General features: G+C 34.7%; 1 protein-coding gene across 1 annotated transcript; it reads left to right on the forward strand.

The window, feature by feature from the left end:
- On the forward strand, positions 1-15,153 carry CYCB3;1 (cyclin b3;1). The gene is made up of 23 exons (XM_088098103.1): positions 1-171; positions 336-402; positions 501-564; positions 652-684; positions 1,154-1,211; positions 1,332-1,380; positions 1,467-1,548; positions 8,838-8,895; positions 9,391-9,448; positions 9,529-9,583; positions 9,710-9,736; positions 9,820-9,883; positions 10,024-10,069; positions 10,161-10,254; positions 11,538-11,583; positions 11,887-12,228; positions 12,306-12,425; positions 13,651-13,740; positions 13,851-14,012; positions 14,099-14,155; positions 14,275-14,373; positions 14,531-14,709; positions 14,785-15,153. The coding sequence occupies exons 1-23, from the start codon at positions 157-159 to the stop codon at positions 14,918-14,920; spliced, it is 2,001 nt and encodes a 666-aa protein (XP_087954229.1). The 5' UTR covers positions 1-156; the 3' UTR covers positions 14,921-15,153.
- The last annotated feature ends 2,324 nt before the right edge of the window (positions 15,154-17,477 follow it).

Raw genomic sequence — 17,477 nt, forward strand, 5'->3', positions numbered from 1 at the left:
GGGTATCAACGTGAAAGCATGTAAATTCAAAATCTAAAGACAAAGGCGCGTGATTTTCTCATTCAATTTTCACTCGCTCTCAACGGTACATTTTTCTCTTCTTTTTTTCTCTGCCTTTCTGCATCAAGCTCTTCAACATTTCAAACCAATACCTCAATGGTTTCTCTCACGGTAAGGATTTCACTCCCAATTTTCACTATTTCAATTTGCACCTTTCAATCATTTCACTCTCCGATTTTCAAATTTCGCACAATCCTGCTACCATTCTTCACGGGGTTTTCACCTTCGATTCTGCCTTTAAACCCTAATTCTTGTTTGGTTCTTGCATGCTTCAGGAAAAATCTAGAGTGGGCTCCACTCGAGCCTCTGTGGTCGCTGCTGCCGCCCAATCTCGCCCAAGCGGTATATATGTATTTGGTTGATTTTTTTTTTTGTGTGTTGTTTTTTGTTGCTCTCGAAATGCTATATGTTTTTGGTGATTTTGTATGTATATTGAGCAGTGGGTGGTAGGAAGTTCAAGGTATTTTCGGAAATGGACCGGACTAAAGCTGGTGATGGGAATACGTAAGTTTTTTTTTTTTGTGATTGGGAATTTATAGCTAATACGTATGTGTAAATATTATTCAGAACTGATTTTGGTTGTTTCTTTAGGACTTCTGCCAGAGGAACAGTTGCAAATTCAAGGTATGGTGCCTTAGTGGACTTCAAATGTTGTGCTTTCTGATCCATAGGTGGTTTCTAGATGTTGAAATCGTGAATATCTATAGAAATCTAATGTTTTGTCAAAATGATTTTGATTAATTGTTTGCTTTTATGAGATATCAGATAGATAAGGAAGCCCTTTAGTCGTGTCATATTAGTGAAAGGGGTTTTAGAAAGCCGAGCTTTTAACGGCCTCTTGTAGTTCAAATTGGACGGGCTTGTCTCAAGATTGTATCTTTTATGCTATATACTATTCATATGAAGTCTGAATCTGCTGGCTTGTTTTGTGTTTTTTATGTCATTGCCTGAAACAGTTGTTTTTTGTGAAACCATGACAACATTTTGCAGAATGATATTCATTTCTTGTAGATGTTTCTATATGCCTGAAATATGTAAAAGCACTGTAGTGATCTATCTATATGTTCTCGCTCCTCCTTTGCAATTTATGCAGAAGGAGTACCGTGGTGGCTGGCAAAGGGAATATTCTTAACAGTACCAGTAATCCAAAGGTAACATAAACATTCTGAACTTCTAATAGTTTTTCAGGTCTAAATATTTGTATTCTTGAGTCTGTCCTTGGTTACATTACACTCCATATGTCTAACTATTATGCAACTTTAATCGTGAAGGGTGGTCTCAAACAGGGTATGGATAAAAGTAGTGGCAAATATGGTACTTGTAAGTATTAACTGAACTCATTTTGGGTTAAAATTGCGTGGAATAACACACTTTTCATTTTCGCTTATTCTGGCTACCAAATACAGCTGTGAGAAAGGCATTGGCTGATGTTAGCAATGTTGAAGAAAAGTTCACGGCAGCTGTTGGGCATGCTAACTCAAAAATGAAGTAAGAATCATATTTATTGTGGATAGAAAGAAAGTTAAAGGGAGGTGGTAGTATTACACTGTTTAAATAAAACACTTGCAAGTTATTTTTGGATACTTATTTTGTACAGTTATATAAAAATTTCATTTATATTTATTCTCACATATCAGCTGATATAGACTCCAACTATTGACGTCATTCTTTTGTGACATGTTTTGTTTTAGATTTTCTGATAGATTGCTCGATAATATCCAGTGGCAACCTAAACATTTTCACCTTAGATTTTGTTTGAATATCTTCGAGTGTGTTAAATATCTCTTAGGAGTCGTTATGGATTTCAATTTCATGGGTTTTTCACTTCATTAATTAGGATTGAGACTTGGGAGTCAAGTGATCTAGTATTAGTAAAAAATAGTGGTTTATGAAACTATTTTGTGTCACGTCATATCACTTCAACTGTCAACCTTTCTCGTCCATGATAGAACACGTTTGCCCTAGTTATCTCCGGTTGTATCCAACCCACTTGTCCCAATTAGCTACCTTCCCATTGCTAGGTGGCTCAATTGGACCACCGACTTTTCTTGTTTGATGGTAAGATCCATTTCTTCTTTTCGTCAGTGTTGTCATTAGTTCTAGACAATGTCTGTTCCTAGACAATTTCGGGTCTAATCGTGATTTTGTCCTGCTTCTGTCTCTAATGTAGTTCAAACCCAGTTCAGCTCCATTTTGGTGCATCATTTTTAATTTTCTTTTCTTGTTAAATGTAACAACAAACTTAGTTAGCTTTGGCTTTTGAGTCTTAGTATATTAAATGATCCCTTGGGAGTATTTTCATATTTTATAGTTTATTAAATGATCCCCTAGGATTAGGAGTCTAAATTAGAATAAGTAAGGGGTTAGTTTTTATATATATATACATATACATATATATATATATATATATATATATATATATTTTATATCATAAAGTTATGTCTGTTTAAGATTTTGAGTAGTTTCACTCTCTTTGTCCTTCCTATCTCAATCCTTCAATTTCAACTAAATGTCAAGTTGGTAGGTGAATGCACACGAATAAGTTTCTGCACAGAAGAAAGAAGAGCAAGAAAATTGTGTTTGCATGAAACACTCTCTGAACAACCCCCTTCCTTTTGTTATTCTTTTACGAACTTATAATAATAATATAAACAAAATAAAAATAATATTATTCTCTTTTTCAACTAAACAACATCTATTACCATCCTATTTTCACCTATTTGTCTTCTCTTTTGTCACCTACCTACTTCCTCTTCTATTTCTTTTCTCTCTATCAAACACACCTAGTCTGAAATCACATTAAATCATGTTTAAATTATTAATAAGTTTATTCTCTGTTCTTCTATATATCCTATTATATAAAACACTTAAGCTGATGGGTAGAATCACTTGAATATGTTATAATTAAGTAGGTTAAGATACATTCTAACACTAGAGATCTTTGTTCTTGAGAACTGAACAATGTTTAGAGACCCGTCTTATCAGATTGAAGCTTAATATTCCTCTAGAAGAATGGGGCCAAAAATGATTTGTTGCATTCATTTATTATATGGTCATAAATAATGATATTTACACTAGGCATAACCAAGTCTTCTAGATTCTTAAGCTCCTTGATGCATGTTAGAATATGTACCTATTTATCATCATTATATTGTGTTTAGGGTTACCCTATTTATTATCATTATATTGTGTCTAGGATTACTCTCTTTATCATGTACTTTTGTATCAAACTTTCATATATATAGAATGAGAGTGAGAAAGATCTTTTAAGCTCTTGAGAATTATTTTACAGTTTCAATCTCAAGTTGGTATCAGTGCGGGTCGATCCTGCTCTGGTTTTTGTCTAGTCTCCAAACCCTAGTTGCTGTTCGCAACTGTCCGACACCATTTGCTGTTCTTCGGCGCCCGTTTGTTGCTGTCCACCATCGTTTGGCACTGTTTTGCCACTATGAGAAGCTGTCCACTGAAGTTTGTTACCATCAACTTCTGTTCCCTGCCATTCCGATGCCGTCCACCACTGTCCATCGTTGTCCGCCGCTGGCCACCATCACAGTTTCGTCCGGTGACCACCAGATCTGGTTCGCCTCTTTGCGTGACAACCAATCCCACTGGTGTCAGAGCTTCGTTCTCCTCCACGCGCAGCCACGTACAACATCTTTGTGCACTGCGAACAGGCGTGTTCTGCTCATATGTCTCCATCCTTTTGCCGGAACGCCATCGCACCACCACCATAGCGGTCGCCAGCCTCTCCTCTCTTCGTTCTACCCCTTTGAACCGTGTTTTGTTAACGTCCAGATAGAAACCTTTTTGATAGTCACCTAGGGTTTGCGATTTCTCCTTCAGATTCTTTATCCCTTGATCCGAAATGGCTTCTGGGAGTGCCATCTCTTTACCTGGAAGTCCCTCCATCATGTTTGAAAAGTAATGGAAAAAATTACTTATCTTGGTTGGTTGCCGTTGAGATGTGGTTTCTTGGTCAAGGTCATTATGATCACCTTGAGCAAGACGGCTGATAAAGCTGACTTGTGGAAACAAGCAGATTTCCAGTTGTGTGCTCTGTTAAAACAATCAATGGAACCCAAACTTCTTATATCTCTGAGAGCTTTCAAAACTTGTCACTCCTTTTGGAAGAAAGCTCAAAGTATCTATGCCATACGAGCTTGCATCTCTTAAAATGACAAACCATGATATAGTGTCCTTCATGGTTGAATCCCAATCTACTGTCGAAGAACTCAGGATGTTTTTGAAAGCGGACTCATTAGAGGATATCAAGAAGAAACTAGACAAATACTACATGGTGTTGATCCTTCGTGTCTTACATCTCGATTTTGACCAATCAACTTCTGCATGTCCCGGTACCTCAAACTTAGGAAGCACATGAACTAGTGGAACCATTTGTCATGGTTGCCACATAAGGAAGAGGAGAACGTGGCATTAGAGGAGGAGGACGAGGAGATCGAGGAGGTCGGGGATGTCCTCAATGTACATACTGTGATGGGTCACACTCAAGAGAGTTTCTACTCCTTACATGGTTTCCCTTCCAAAACCGCAAATATTTCGAATATTGAAACTTCGACTTCTAAGTTCACCAAGGATGAATATCAAGAATATCTAAGGTTAAAGTCTAACAGATTGGCACAACCATCTCAATCTCCCATTACATTAACAACCTGTATTTTTCAATCCATGGAAGATTAAAATTCATGGGTAATTGACTCAGGTGCTTATAATCACATTTTTGGTAATACCTCTTTGTTCTCATCTATTTCCTTTTGAGAAAAACCTCATTTCATATAACCCTTGCAAATGGATCTAAAACTTCTCAAAAGGATTCGGTCATGTTTCCTTGTCTTCCTCCCTCAATCTAAGCTCTGTCATTTTTGTCCTTAATTGGCCTTTTAATTTAATTTCCCTAAGCCAGTTGACCAGAATGTTAAATTGTTCAATAACCTTTGATCACAGTTCTTTTGTTATTTAGGAGCGTGGTTTGAGGGACAGATTGGAGAAGGATATGAAGCTGACGGATTAAACCATTTTGGATCTCGTCCAAGGGTGTCTTGTGTTGCTGCTCCTAATCCTAAAGTGTTACATGATCGATTTGGCCATCCTCATTTGTCCAAATTAAAAAAGATGTGTCCTGAAGTTAGTGGTCTCCAGACCTTAGAATGTGAGTCATGTCAACTAGGAAAACATGTTAGATCTACCTTTTCTTAAAGGTCTTAATCAATATGTAATTTTAGTTTTTCCATCATCCATTTGATATATGGGGACTTAGTCGTATCTTCTCCTTTGGTTTTAGATATTTTGTTAACTTCATTGATGAATATTCAAGATGTACTTTGGTTTATCTTATGAAAAATCGTTCTGAATTGTTAGCCATCTTTACACCCTTTTTAAATGAAAACAAGAATCAATTTGGTCAAGGAATCAAAATATTAAGAAGTGATAATGCCAAAGAGTATTTCTCATCCTCCTTTTCTGCCATCTCGAGTTTTCATTGTATCTTACATTAACCCACTTGTCCTCATGCACTGCAGTAAAATAGTACAGCAGAACAAAAAAATAGACACTTGGTTGACATTGTTCGTACCCTTTTGCTTGATGCCCATATTCCTGTCCATCACTGGGGGATGCCATGCCTTCCTCCTCTCTTGATCATAAAGTCCCTTTCTCCATTCTGTTTCCTAATGTTCCTGTCTTTCACACATCTTCCCGAGTGTTTGGCTGTGTATTGTTCATGACACGTCTCCAGGACTAGACAAACTCTCCGCTCGCACTCTCAAATGTGTCTTCTTAGGCAATTCTCGATTCCAAAATGGATATTGGTGTTACTCTCATGAAACTAAGAAGTATTACATGTTTGCCAATGTCACATTCTTTGAACAAACTCCTTACTTCTCTCCATCTGTTCAGAATGTTTTTATCCTCTAGCAGGTCCGTCCTATTCCACTGGGTGAGTCAAATAACTCCACTGGCTCTGTCAATCTAAGTCTTGATCAAAATCCTCCTGCACCCGCTTTTCCACATACTGTGATCATCCCACACAGGGCCCCAATGGATAGTCCACCTCCACAAGAAAATGGTGAATCTCCTACTTTAGATTCTTCTCCCTCGTCACCTCCTACCACACCTCCTGGTGCAAATGATTCAGCCTGACCTATTGCCCTCAGAAAAGGTACTCATTCCACTCAAAACCCTCATCCCATTTATAATTTTCTTAACTATCATCGATTGTCGCCCTCTTATTTTTCTCTTTTATCCTCAGTGTCTTCTGTTGTTATACCCAAGAACGTGAAAGAAGCATTTGATCATTCTGGATGGTGACAAGCTATGATTGTAGAAATGCATGCTCTTGATCACAGTAATACTTGGGAGTTGGTGCACCTTCCCTCGGGCAAAAAAGCAGTTGGTTGCAAATGGGTGTATGCAGTTAAAGTCAGCCCTGATGGTGAACTTGATCGGCTCAAAGCCCGACTTGTTACAAAAGGTTACATTCAGGTTTATGGTCTTGATTATTGTGACACTTTCTCCTGTAGCCAAGATGACTACTATTCGCCTCTTCTTTGTCATGACAACCATTCGCCACTAGCCACTGCATCAATTGGATATCAAGAATGTCTTCCTACATGGTGATCTTGAGGAAGAAGTTTATATGGAGCAACCTCCTGGGTTTGTTGCTTAGGGGGAGTGTGGTATGGTATGCAAATTGCATCAATCTTTATATGGCCTCAAACAATCACCACGTGCTTGGTTTGGAAAGTTTAGCTCCATTGTTAAAAAATTTGGGCTAAAACGCAGTGAAGCAGACCATTTGGTCTTTTACTGTCATTTTCCTTTTGGAAAATGTGTTTACTTAGTACTATATGTTGATGATATTGTCATTACAGGAAATAATGCTACTAGAATATCTCAACTGAAAGAGTACTTGTGTAGACATTTTCAACCAAGGATCTTGGAAGTCTCAAATACTTCTTAGGAATTGAAGAAACACAATCAAAAATGGAGTTCTAATCTCCCAAAGGAAGTATGCTCTTGATATATTACATGAAACATGCATGATTGATATCAGACTGGTAGACAATCCCATGGACCTAAACCAGAGAGGTGATATTAAGGATAGAAGAAGGTGAATTATTCTTCGATCCAAAGAGGTATAGGAGGCTAGTTGGAAAATTGATTTATCTCACTATTACAAGGTCAAATCTATCCTTTGCAGTTGGAGTGGTTTGTTAGTTTATGCAGGCTCCATGTCTTGACTAGGGATGGCAAAAAAATCCGTACCCGCGGATATCTGCGGATATTTACTACCCGCATGTAGCGGGTAGCGGGTATTTTAATACCCGCTTATAAACGGGTCGGGTGCGGGTATTATACTATCCGTACCCGCGGATATTCGCTACCCGCAAAAAATAAAAATAAAAATTAAATTTATATTTTATTAAGTTAAATTTAATCAAAATTAACATTAATTTATATTTTATAAGATTAAATTTAATTAAATTTTTATTATATTTTATATACTTTTTGTACTTTTATTTGAATAATTTATAAAAATATATTTTTTTAAATATTTGCGGGTATCCGCTGGTATCCACGGATATCTGCGAGTTTTAAAATATCCATGGATATTTTTTAAGCGGGTATCCGTGCGGGTAGTGGGTGGATTTTTTTTTTGTCGGGTCGGGTTGCGGGTAGACACTATTTGTGCCCGACCCAACCCGTTGTCATCCCTAGTCTTGACCATTGGAATGCTCTCATTCGCATTCTAAGGTATGTCAAAAAGGCTCCGAGGTAAGGATTGTTATATGAAGATAAAGGAAACATTATTGTGATGCAGATTGGACAGGTTTTCCTATTGATAGACGGTTTACTACAGGATATTGTGTTTTTCTGGGAGAAAACATTATTTCATGGAAAAGTAAGAAACAAAATGTAGTAGCTCGATTAACAACGGAAGCCGAGTATAGGGCGATGGTGTCACTAACATGTGAATTTATATGAGTGAAACAATTCCTTCAAGAGCTTAACTTTTGTGACATCCATACTATGAAGACGTATTACGTTAATCAAGCTTCTCTCCACATTCTATCAAATCCAGTTTTTCACGAGAGGACTAAACATATAGAAATTGATTGTCTTTTGGTCGTGAAAATTTTTTGACTAAAGAAATATGTACTGAGTTTGTTGGGTCAAATGATCAACTCGCAAATGTGTTGACCAAGTCATTACGTCATTAAGGGGTCCTCGGATTGAGTTTATTTGTTCCAGCTTGGTATATACAATTGGTATGTTCCAGCTTGAGGGGGAGTGCTATAATGTGTACCCTATTTATTATCATTATATTGTGTCTAGGGTTACTCTATTTATCATCATTATATTGTGTCTAGGGTTACTCTATTAATCATGTACTTTGTATCAAATTTTCATATAAATGAGAGTGAGAGCGATCTTTGAATTGAAGCCTTCGAGAATTATTTTACCGTTTCAATCTCAAGTATGTCAAAAAAAAATCTTGAATTATTTCATATTTTAACAACTTTCATATGTTTTGGTCACATGGACCTTTGACACTGAAATAACATTCAATCTCTAGACGCTTCACGTAAAAGAAACTGATCTTGTGGTAATGCTTCATGCGAAATAGAATTTGATCTTGTGATTTTTGATTTTGTCAGGCAGACATTGGTGCAGTATTCTCTCCAATTGCTTGATAGTATATTATTTCCTCTAATGTTTGCTTCATTATTTGATTTTGCATATCTTATGTGCCTTTTCAGGGTTTCAACAGGTTCAAGTATAAAAATAGTGGGTGTACCTTTGAGGAAGTCCATCACGGTATTTTGCCCACTTAACTAATTGTACTAATTTTCTTTTAAGACCAAGTTTTTTTTAACATGATAAGTGCTTTATGTAGAGGAGTACTCCTTTTACTGGTGTTAGTTAAAGACTCAATAAGCCAAAATGACCCAATCGATGAAGTTTTGGCTATGTAATCTACGAAGTGAAGTATAAAAGCATAATAAAGTGAAAAGAAGTCCTATAAAACCATTAACCCTATTTTCACACTTCTATTTTCTCTCTTTGTTAAAAAATATATGATTATGCGTAATAGTTTTTTAAAAGTTGTTTTCTGCTTTTCCAAAGAGCTCTATCAGAGAATCATTTTTTTTTTCATTCGGCAGCATTAACGGTTGTACATCTTAACCTTTCATTATCTTGCTGAGATGGTCATGGTAAAAGGGAAGCATTTATAAAATATAAAACATTAATTTAAACTTCCTTGGGTCTATACTAGGATGAAGCACTGATAATTTTTCTTGATTAAATTAGGGAAGAGTGCAAAGAAATAATAGTAAAGCTGATGTTCGATTAGATGCTCTCAATAAAGGTGACTGATTCATTACCTCATACTATTTTTATTGTATTTTGGAAGTTTAGAATATCATTTAGAGGTTTTTCTCCCTTTAGATGATCAGAAGAATAATACAAAAGGAGGCCAATCAGTTTTCTCCACAAAGGACAGGTACTTAGGATACTGTCTTTTGTTCACTTACATTTAATAGGATATTAAAGTTATTAATGGTTGATTTTTATGCTTCCAAGGACATCATTACAGAAATTACATTGCCTTTTATTTTATATTTTGCAGGTTTACATGGAAGACTACAGCTACGAGGTTTATTAATATTTCATTTTATTGGTTCTCGTGAGTTTTATGAATGACGTGAACTGAAACCAGTATATTCTGTCTTTTCCAAGCACGTCAAGGAAGTCTTTACCAGTACCAAGGAGGGTAATCAGAGAAGATACGAGTAAAACAAAGGTAATATTTCTTTGTTATTGTTTGTCTTTTCTAGTGGTAAAAAGTTCCCAAAAAATATAGCTCATTCAGATTGCCATATTTTTCATTTTTTTTTCAAAATCCTTTTCCTTTTCTTATACTTGCATTTTGCTTCCTTGCAGGAAAATGTTAGTTCTCAAACAGCAAAAGACCAAAGTTGTCTTCCCTGTAAGAAGTTGTGGCATAGATAGCCACTTTGAAAATGTCAATGAACTGACATTTGCTATGTTAATTAAACTTAATATGTTATTGATTTCAGCTAAGGCAACAACAAATAGAAGAGATAGTTCCCAACTGGTTAATGCAAGAAGCCATCTATGGAAGAATCGAGTGAGTGATGGTTTTGTTCTGACGTAAGTGATAATTAATCATATCATTAGCTTAGTTCCTGCTTGCTCTGTTGTAAATTATGCACTTCCGGTACATTTTATCTGTGTGATTAGCTTTAAGTTGCAAAACTGAGGAATCTAGCTAATTAGCCTATATAATTACGAAGTGATGTCTAGAAAGCCTATACTAATTAGCTGCATCGCATCTTCATTCCGACGGGTCAAAGAAGGAGGCACTTAAAGGCGGTGATATTTAGATTACCCTTTTTTAGCGTAATCCACATTATACGATGTTGTTGATCTTTTGGACTATCGAATGCATTCACAGTATATAATTATGAAGTGATGTCTAGAAAACCAATACTATTAGCTGCATTCACACTCTTCATTCTGATGGGCCGAAGGAGGTACTTGAAGGGGGTGATATTTAGATTACCGTTCTTAACGTAATCCATATTCTACGATGTTGTTGATCTTTTTGACTATCTAATGCAACCACAGTATATAATTATCAGGTGATGTCTAGATAACCGATACTAACTAGCTGCATCGGACACTTCGCATTTTGATGGCCAAATAAGGAGCCACATGAAGGAAGTGATATTTATGATTACCCCTTTTCAGCGTAATCCACTTGATCTTTGACTATCAAATGCATCCACAGTATCTTTGACTGTCAAATGCATCCACAGTATCTTTGACTGTCAAATGCATCCACGTCAATTAACTAGTATCGCAAAATACTTGTAATACTACAGTATTTGCTGTCCTAACTCAAACAAATAGAGACAAGTTCCTTGTGCAAACGAGAAGACAATAAATATATCTTTCTATTCAAAAGAAAATGTAATTGCTCCTAAATGGCTGCTAATATTGAGCATTTTCCAATAGTACGTAAACTACTAATGACATGTTTAAACATTCTGATATTGAATTACTACTACTTTCCAACAATAACTGCCCGTAATACTCCGTATAAAAGTTTTTGACATGTCCCCTCAAATAAAAACAGTAGCCTTGCAGCATATACAATGCACGGGCTCGCCCTAGTATGTACTGAGATTTGATTTCTTTTTTTGGAAGAATATAGGACAATAGGAAGTGGACTTTAGGATTTAGGAACAAGAAGACAGATGGATGATTTATGTACAGAATCTATGAAATAGGAAATCATTATCATATTTAGATTGTAGCTGAATGCCTGTTTATCATCATTAACTGACATTCTTGATAAAAGATTAATTATCAATTGATAGACCATATTTGTATATTAATTGTTCCTTTCATGCAATTCACCTGTTGTACAGGGTTCAGCCTAATGTTTCACATGCATCCTTAAGGAAGTCGGCCAAGGTATGGTGGCTGCACTCCGTTGTCTGTAGTTTTCTGTATGATTATTGATAAGGCCGAACAGTACAATGTAGTTTGGTTAAGTAAAATATAGCAGAAAACCTTTTACCGCATACATGTATATTATATGATTGATACTTGCACTGTTGTTCAAGATCTAAATATTTAATTGGTTCTTTAAATGACATAAGGAAGTGTCTTCTCGGTCAATAATTTCCTCTACATTTTTATTTTTTTTCTCCAACTTTGTGAGAAGTAATTGAAAATTTGTTGTAGAGTGTGAACCTGAGTTTTTGTTCGTTTCAGCCAATTGTTAAGACCACACTCAAGGCTTCCATTGCACAAAGGACTTCAAAATCTAAATCCATATCAGCTCCGAGTAAATTAGAATCAACTATTGCAACGTCATCTCTGAACAAATCCATATCAGCTCAGAACAAATTAGAATCGGCTAGTGCAACCTTATCTCAGAAAAAAGAAACAGTTTCTTTGTCTCTTCCTGGGAATGACTCGACAGTTTCTGATGATGCAAATCAAAGACATCTTCCATCTGAGAGCACACTAAAAACTGATCTTTCAGAGATTATTCCAAGGAAAAAATCCAGTCGCCGAAAATCATATACAAGTTCATTAATTGAAGGATCTAAGGTTTGATGCTCAAATGAAACTACTAGTTCCTTTTTAGTTTCCGTCAATTTAATGACATGTTGCCCCTTATTTTGCAGTTTCTCAAGGAAAGTGAAGTTAGAGAGCAAGATAACCTACCCAATATAGATAATGAAAGCAATCAGTTTGAAGTTTCTGAATACGTTGATGACATATATCAGTACTATTGGGTTACTGAGGTAATACTCATCGTGCCTATGATGTCAGCTCCTTTTTATGTTATGTTATCCTCTTTGTTACCCATTACTCTAGATATGTACTTTTTTTTTGTAGTTGAGTAAATTTATTCTGTGATGATATTAGATGTTTGAGAGGTTGATAATATAACATGGGTGGTTGAGAGGTTGATACTTGTAACAACTATGAGACGTTGATACTCTCTCCATTCTTTTGCTAACAATCTTTCTCCAAGTGCACTCATGCCACAGTTGTAGTATTTGAAATTCTTTGAAATTTTGATCTACTGCGATTTTTGACTTCCCCTAGAACGATCTCATCTCATAATCATTAGTCTTCCTTACATTTTTTTTACCTTGATTCTTCTTCATTTATAGCTCCAGCCGCATAGATGTCTATGACTCAGCTATTTGGTTTTCAATTTGTTACTCGTTACCCTAAAGAAATAATTTTCCTTTTATAGTTGAGTGAAGTTCTTCTCTAATGAACGTGCTTGTCTCTTTCTTTCTATTTCCCTCCCATTCCACTGTAGGCTTTAATAGCTCCACCAAGTATGGAATTAGGTAATTTTCTACAACAAACAATTTTAGATTTGTAAGCTATGTATTTAAGAATAAAATCCCACGTCGGATGTAAGTAGTAAACGTTTTACTTTGTGATTTGCCCCCACCAAGCCTACATAGAGAAGCTTTGGTGGAGTCTTTAAATCATCCCAAAGTCTTCCTATAATTTTAGTTTATTTAGAGAAAAATTAAGAGAGCAAAATTATTCATCTTTTTGAGGTTCTTTTATTCCTTTTTTTTTCTCATTTCTTACTTTGGTCACTGAGTTATTGTTTTTTACTGTAATGATACCCAAACATATGCATTTCCAAAAGTTGACTGTATTAAATATAATTTAAAAAAACTTGACAATCGACCAGCAACTATCGTAATCAGCACTTCCAATACGCACACTGACACTCAATGCAATCTTACCGTTTTTTTTTTTAAAAAATCTTCTCCATATGCTTGAATAAATACTTTATTACACTAACGGAAGGAGATGATGCAACCTTGATCAGCTTCTGTCATCGTTTGAATGACATTGTTTTACTGATTTTGTCGCTTCCTTGTTGGTGTAATCATACCACTGGGCCCATCTATACAAATTTATATTGTACATTTTATCAATATCCTCTAGTATCAAATAATGTTTTTATTTATTAAAAAATTGTTTCAACTGCAGGCACGTAATCCAGCTCTAGCAAATTACATGTCAATTCAGACTGACATTACACCACATTTGCGGGGAATTTTGGTCAACTGGCTAATTGAAGTAAAGGATTTCCATGGCTTTTCTTTCATCATATTGTTTCTTCATTTTTCTTGTTCTGCCTATTACTTATCATAGTCACTTTCTTTGCCTATCATCATTGGCTGTTGTAGGTACACTTCAAATTTGATTTGATGCCAGAAACACTGTATCTCACTGTTACGTTGCTGGATCAATATCTCTCCCTGGTGACTATCAAAAAGACTGATATGCAGTTAGTTGGTCTTACAGCACTTTTGCTGGCTTCAAAATATGAGGATTTTTGGCATCCTAGGGTAAGAAGCCATATTAGAGCATGTACACTTTTGAAGAAAAGATGACATGCTTTATCGGGCTCACTTTCTTTTGTTGCATGTTCCAGGTCAAAGATTTAATTAGCATCTCTGCTGGGTATACTAGAGATGAAATGCTTGGAATGGTAAGAAGTGGATATTAAAGGGCATACGTAATTGCACTTCTCCCTTTCATCGTTATGTTTAAGAGTGAACGATCTTACTTGAAGTTTTATTCTAATTTGTCGTTTGGCTCTCTGTACAGGAAAAACTTATTCTTAGAAAATTAAAATTCCGTCTCAATGCTCCTACTCATTATGTTTTTTTGGTGCGGTTTCTGAAGGCTGGACAATCAAATAAAAAGGTATGTAATTCAGCATGCATGGTCATACAAATTTAGTTTATCATTGCAGCTTGACGTTATGGGTAAAAAATCAATATGAATATGACCAGTTGACTGCTCTTTGCAGGAACACATCAAGTTTGATTTCTAACATTTTGTCTTGAATTTATTCTTCCAGATTGAACACATGGCATTCTTTCTGGTTGACTTATGCTTAGTTGAATATGACGCTTTAGCATTCAAGCCTTCATTACTTAGTGCATCAGCTCTCTATGTTGCACGGTGTACTTTGCAAATATCTCCACCATGGACCCCATTACTTCACAAGCATGCGCGTTATGAAGTTTCACAGCTCAGGCATTTACTCAAACTTTTTCTATCACTTTTAAAGTTTGGGATGAATTCCATTTATGCTGACTGTAACATTTGTAGGGATTGTGCGGAAATGATACTCAAGTTCCACAAAGCTGCTGGAGTTGGAAAATTGACAGTTGCATACGAAAAGTACTCTAGACCAGAACTCGGTAAGGTTGCAGCAGTGAAACCTTTGGACGTACTTCCCCTGTGATTTGGACGCACATAAACATGCATTAAGATAGGGTTGCATGAGGAGAACCGTTGGATTTGAACTGTTCTCTAGTCATACATCTGTTACATAATATGATATTCCTATGAACACTAGTTAATAGTATGCCTTAAGATAGGAATTAAATTCGAAAAAATCTCGAGGTTTATTTTCGTCGAGGTTTTCTTGTGTACAAACTTGATTCTAGTTGTAATGGAGTGCTTCTTTTTTTTTTTTAGAAACAAACTGATTACTATTAATGTTCTATGAAGTTCAATCTACGGAATATTTATTATTTATCTTTTCAGTTTAAGGAGACATTCACTTGATTATCATTAAATGAAAGTTTTTGAATTTATGCGGATCATTCATTTACAATATATAAATTATTCATTTAATTATTACTAGGGACATCAAATATAACAATCACTTAATTTAATTTTTGTGAAATAAATTACGGATTGATTATTTTATCAAATGGATTATTACTGAATAAGATTTTCCATTCTTTAAACATTAAAATTTAAAAGGGCAATGGAATGGAAATATATTTTTAAGTTTTGTTTAAGTTAAAATTAAAAAACATCAATATTTATTTAATTTTATTGATATAAAACTAATAAAAGTATCAAGAGAAAATAATTTGTTTGTAGTTATATACTTTTTAGAAAGTACTTTAAAATAAAATAAATAGATCTTTATTATCAAAAGTACAATCCTCCAAAATATATATATAATTTCTCATCATATAAAAATTTATTGAAATGAAATAAAAGAAGCAAATAATATAAGCATTAAGAACCAAACCAAACCTATAATATAACTTTTCCAACAATTTACAATTCCAAATATGAAAAGATAAAACTTATTATAAAAAAAATCTAAGCTCTCATGAAATTAGAATACATATAACCTCTATTTACTAAAGTCAAAGCATTAAATTTTTCAGCACAATAATTATCTTCTTGAAAAATGAGAAATTTGAAATTGTATATTTATGTACAAGTGTAAACGTAAGACCTAAGAAAAATATTTACTTTTATATAGTAACAATTTCATTACTAATAAGTTTATGTAAAAATAAAATGTGAAAAGCTAAATAAGAAATTTTGGTAGCTTAAATGGTAGAAAATTGTGGTGATTTCAAGAACATGAGTTCCAACTCTTTTTTATCTTTTTGTTTAAAAAAAAAATTAAATAGTGATAGTGGATAAGCACTCCACGTTTGAAGTCATTATTGAGGCATCAGATATGTCAAGTGGTGATTAAAATCTTAATATAATAAAAAAATATTAAAATAATAAATAATATTAAAAAACTGTTAAATAGTAAAATTTTTGGACTATAAATAGCCATGAGAGGGGAAGTTATTCTGCACAAAGAGAGGAAGAATCAAGTGAGAAATCTTGAGAAATAGAGAAGAAAGATTTAGAAATAAATTTTTAGTTGCAAGAAGAGTAGAGGTTTTGGAGGGTTTTCAGGGAAACAAATTATGAGCAAGAGATTAAGTCTAGAATAGAGGTATGAGAGCTAACCTTTCTAAGCCTTTATATTATGATTTAGTATTGTTTTATTACTGTTCATGTTTTGAAATTCTGTGTGAATATTGTTAATGAAAGACATAAGTGTTTGTTGTATTGAATTTCTGTGTTAATATTATATGTTGTTGTTTTGAATCTATAAATAAGAAATTTGTTAAAACATAGTTGAGTACCACTTTAGCTAAGGAAAGACTTGGTACTTAAGTTGTCCATGGCGACACACCTCTCTTTCCTGGAAGTCTACTCGATAGATTTTTAACTTAAATCGTATTGAACAGATTAAGTATGGTTAAACTATTATGTAATATACTCAATTGATATAAAATATGTGATGGATTTATCTTTCTGGAAGGATAAGAAGATGTCTAATCGGCTATGCTAGATTCAACTCCTTAGTTCCCCAGAACGTTTATATTAAGGTTATGATTGTGATGGTAGGATAGAGGAATCTTAAAAACCGGAGTTGGTACATCCCTGATCATAGAGCAACCCTGGTCAAATCCAGTAAGTTGTGACTAGTCATATGTAGTGGCGTTTATGGTGAGTTTGATTCGTCAAACATTTGATTCTTCTCTGGTGACCATTTATGGTGATATTTTAGTATTGTTAATTTATTTTGTGATATATTCATTTTGTATGATTTCTGTGATGATTGTATTTTATTATATTGGATTTGAATTTATGCATCTGAACATTATATGAGTATTATGGGGAGATTTTGTAATAGTATAATATGACTTGAGGAATATGAGCATGGTATGAGTCTCGTGGAGAGATTCTGTAATGATATTGTATTTATGTATATGTTGATGTTGAGGGTCCTGTTGGAGGAGGTTTTCTTGATACTTTAATAATCATCTAGTCTCAAGTAGAGAAGGATGAATTATGTGGTGAGAGGGGCAGGATGTCCTGGTCTATGTGCCGGTTTTGGACATAGTGTTGAGGACTAACCTTGTGGATGGTATGAAGTATTTTGGAAGTGTATTTGTAAGAAGAAGTAGAAGTCATCACAAGTGCAT

The sequence above is a fragment of the Vigna umbellata genome, chromosome 9 (assembly GCF_029865625.1).
Source record: "Vigna umbellata cultivar VRB3 chromosome 9, Vumbellata_1.0, whole genome shotgun sequence".
NCBI classification, from domain to species: Eukaryota; Viridiplantae; Streptophyta; class Magnoliopsida; order Fabales; family Fabaceae; genus Vigna; species Vigna umbellata.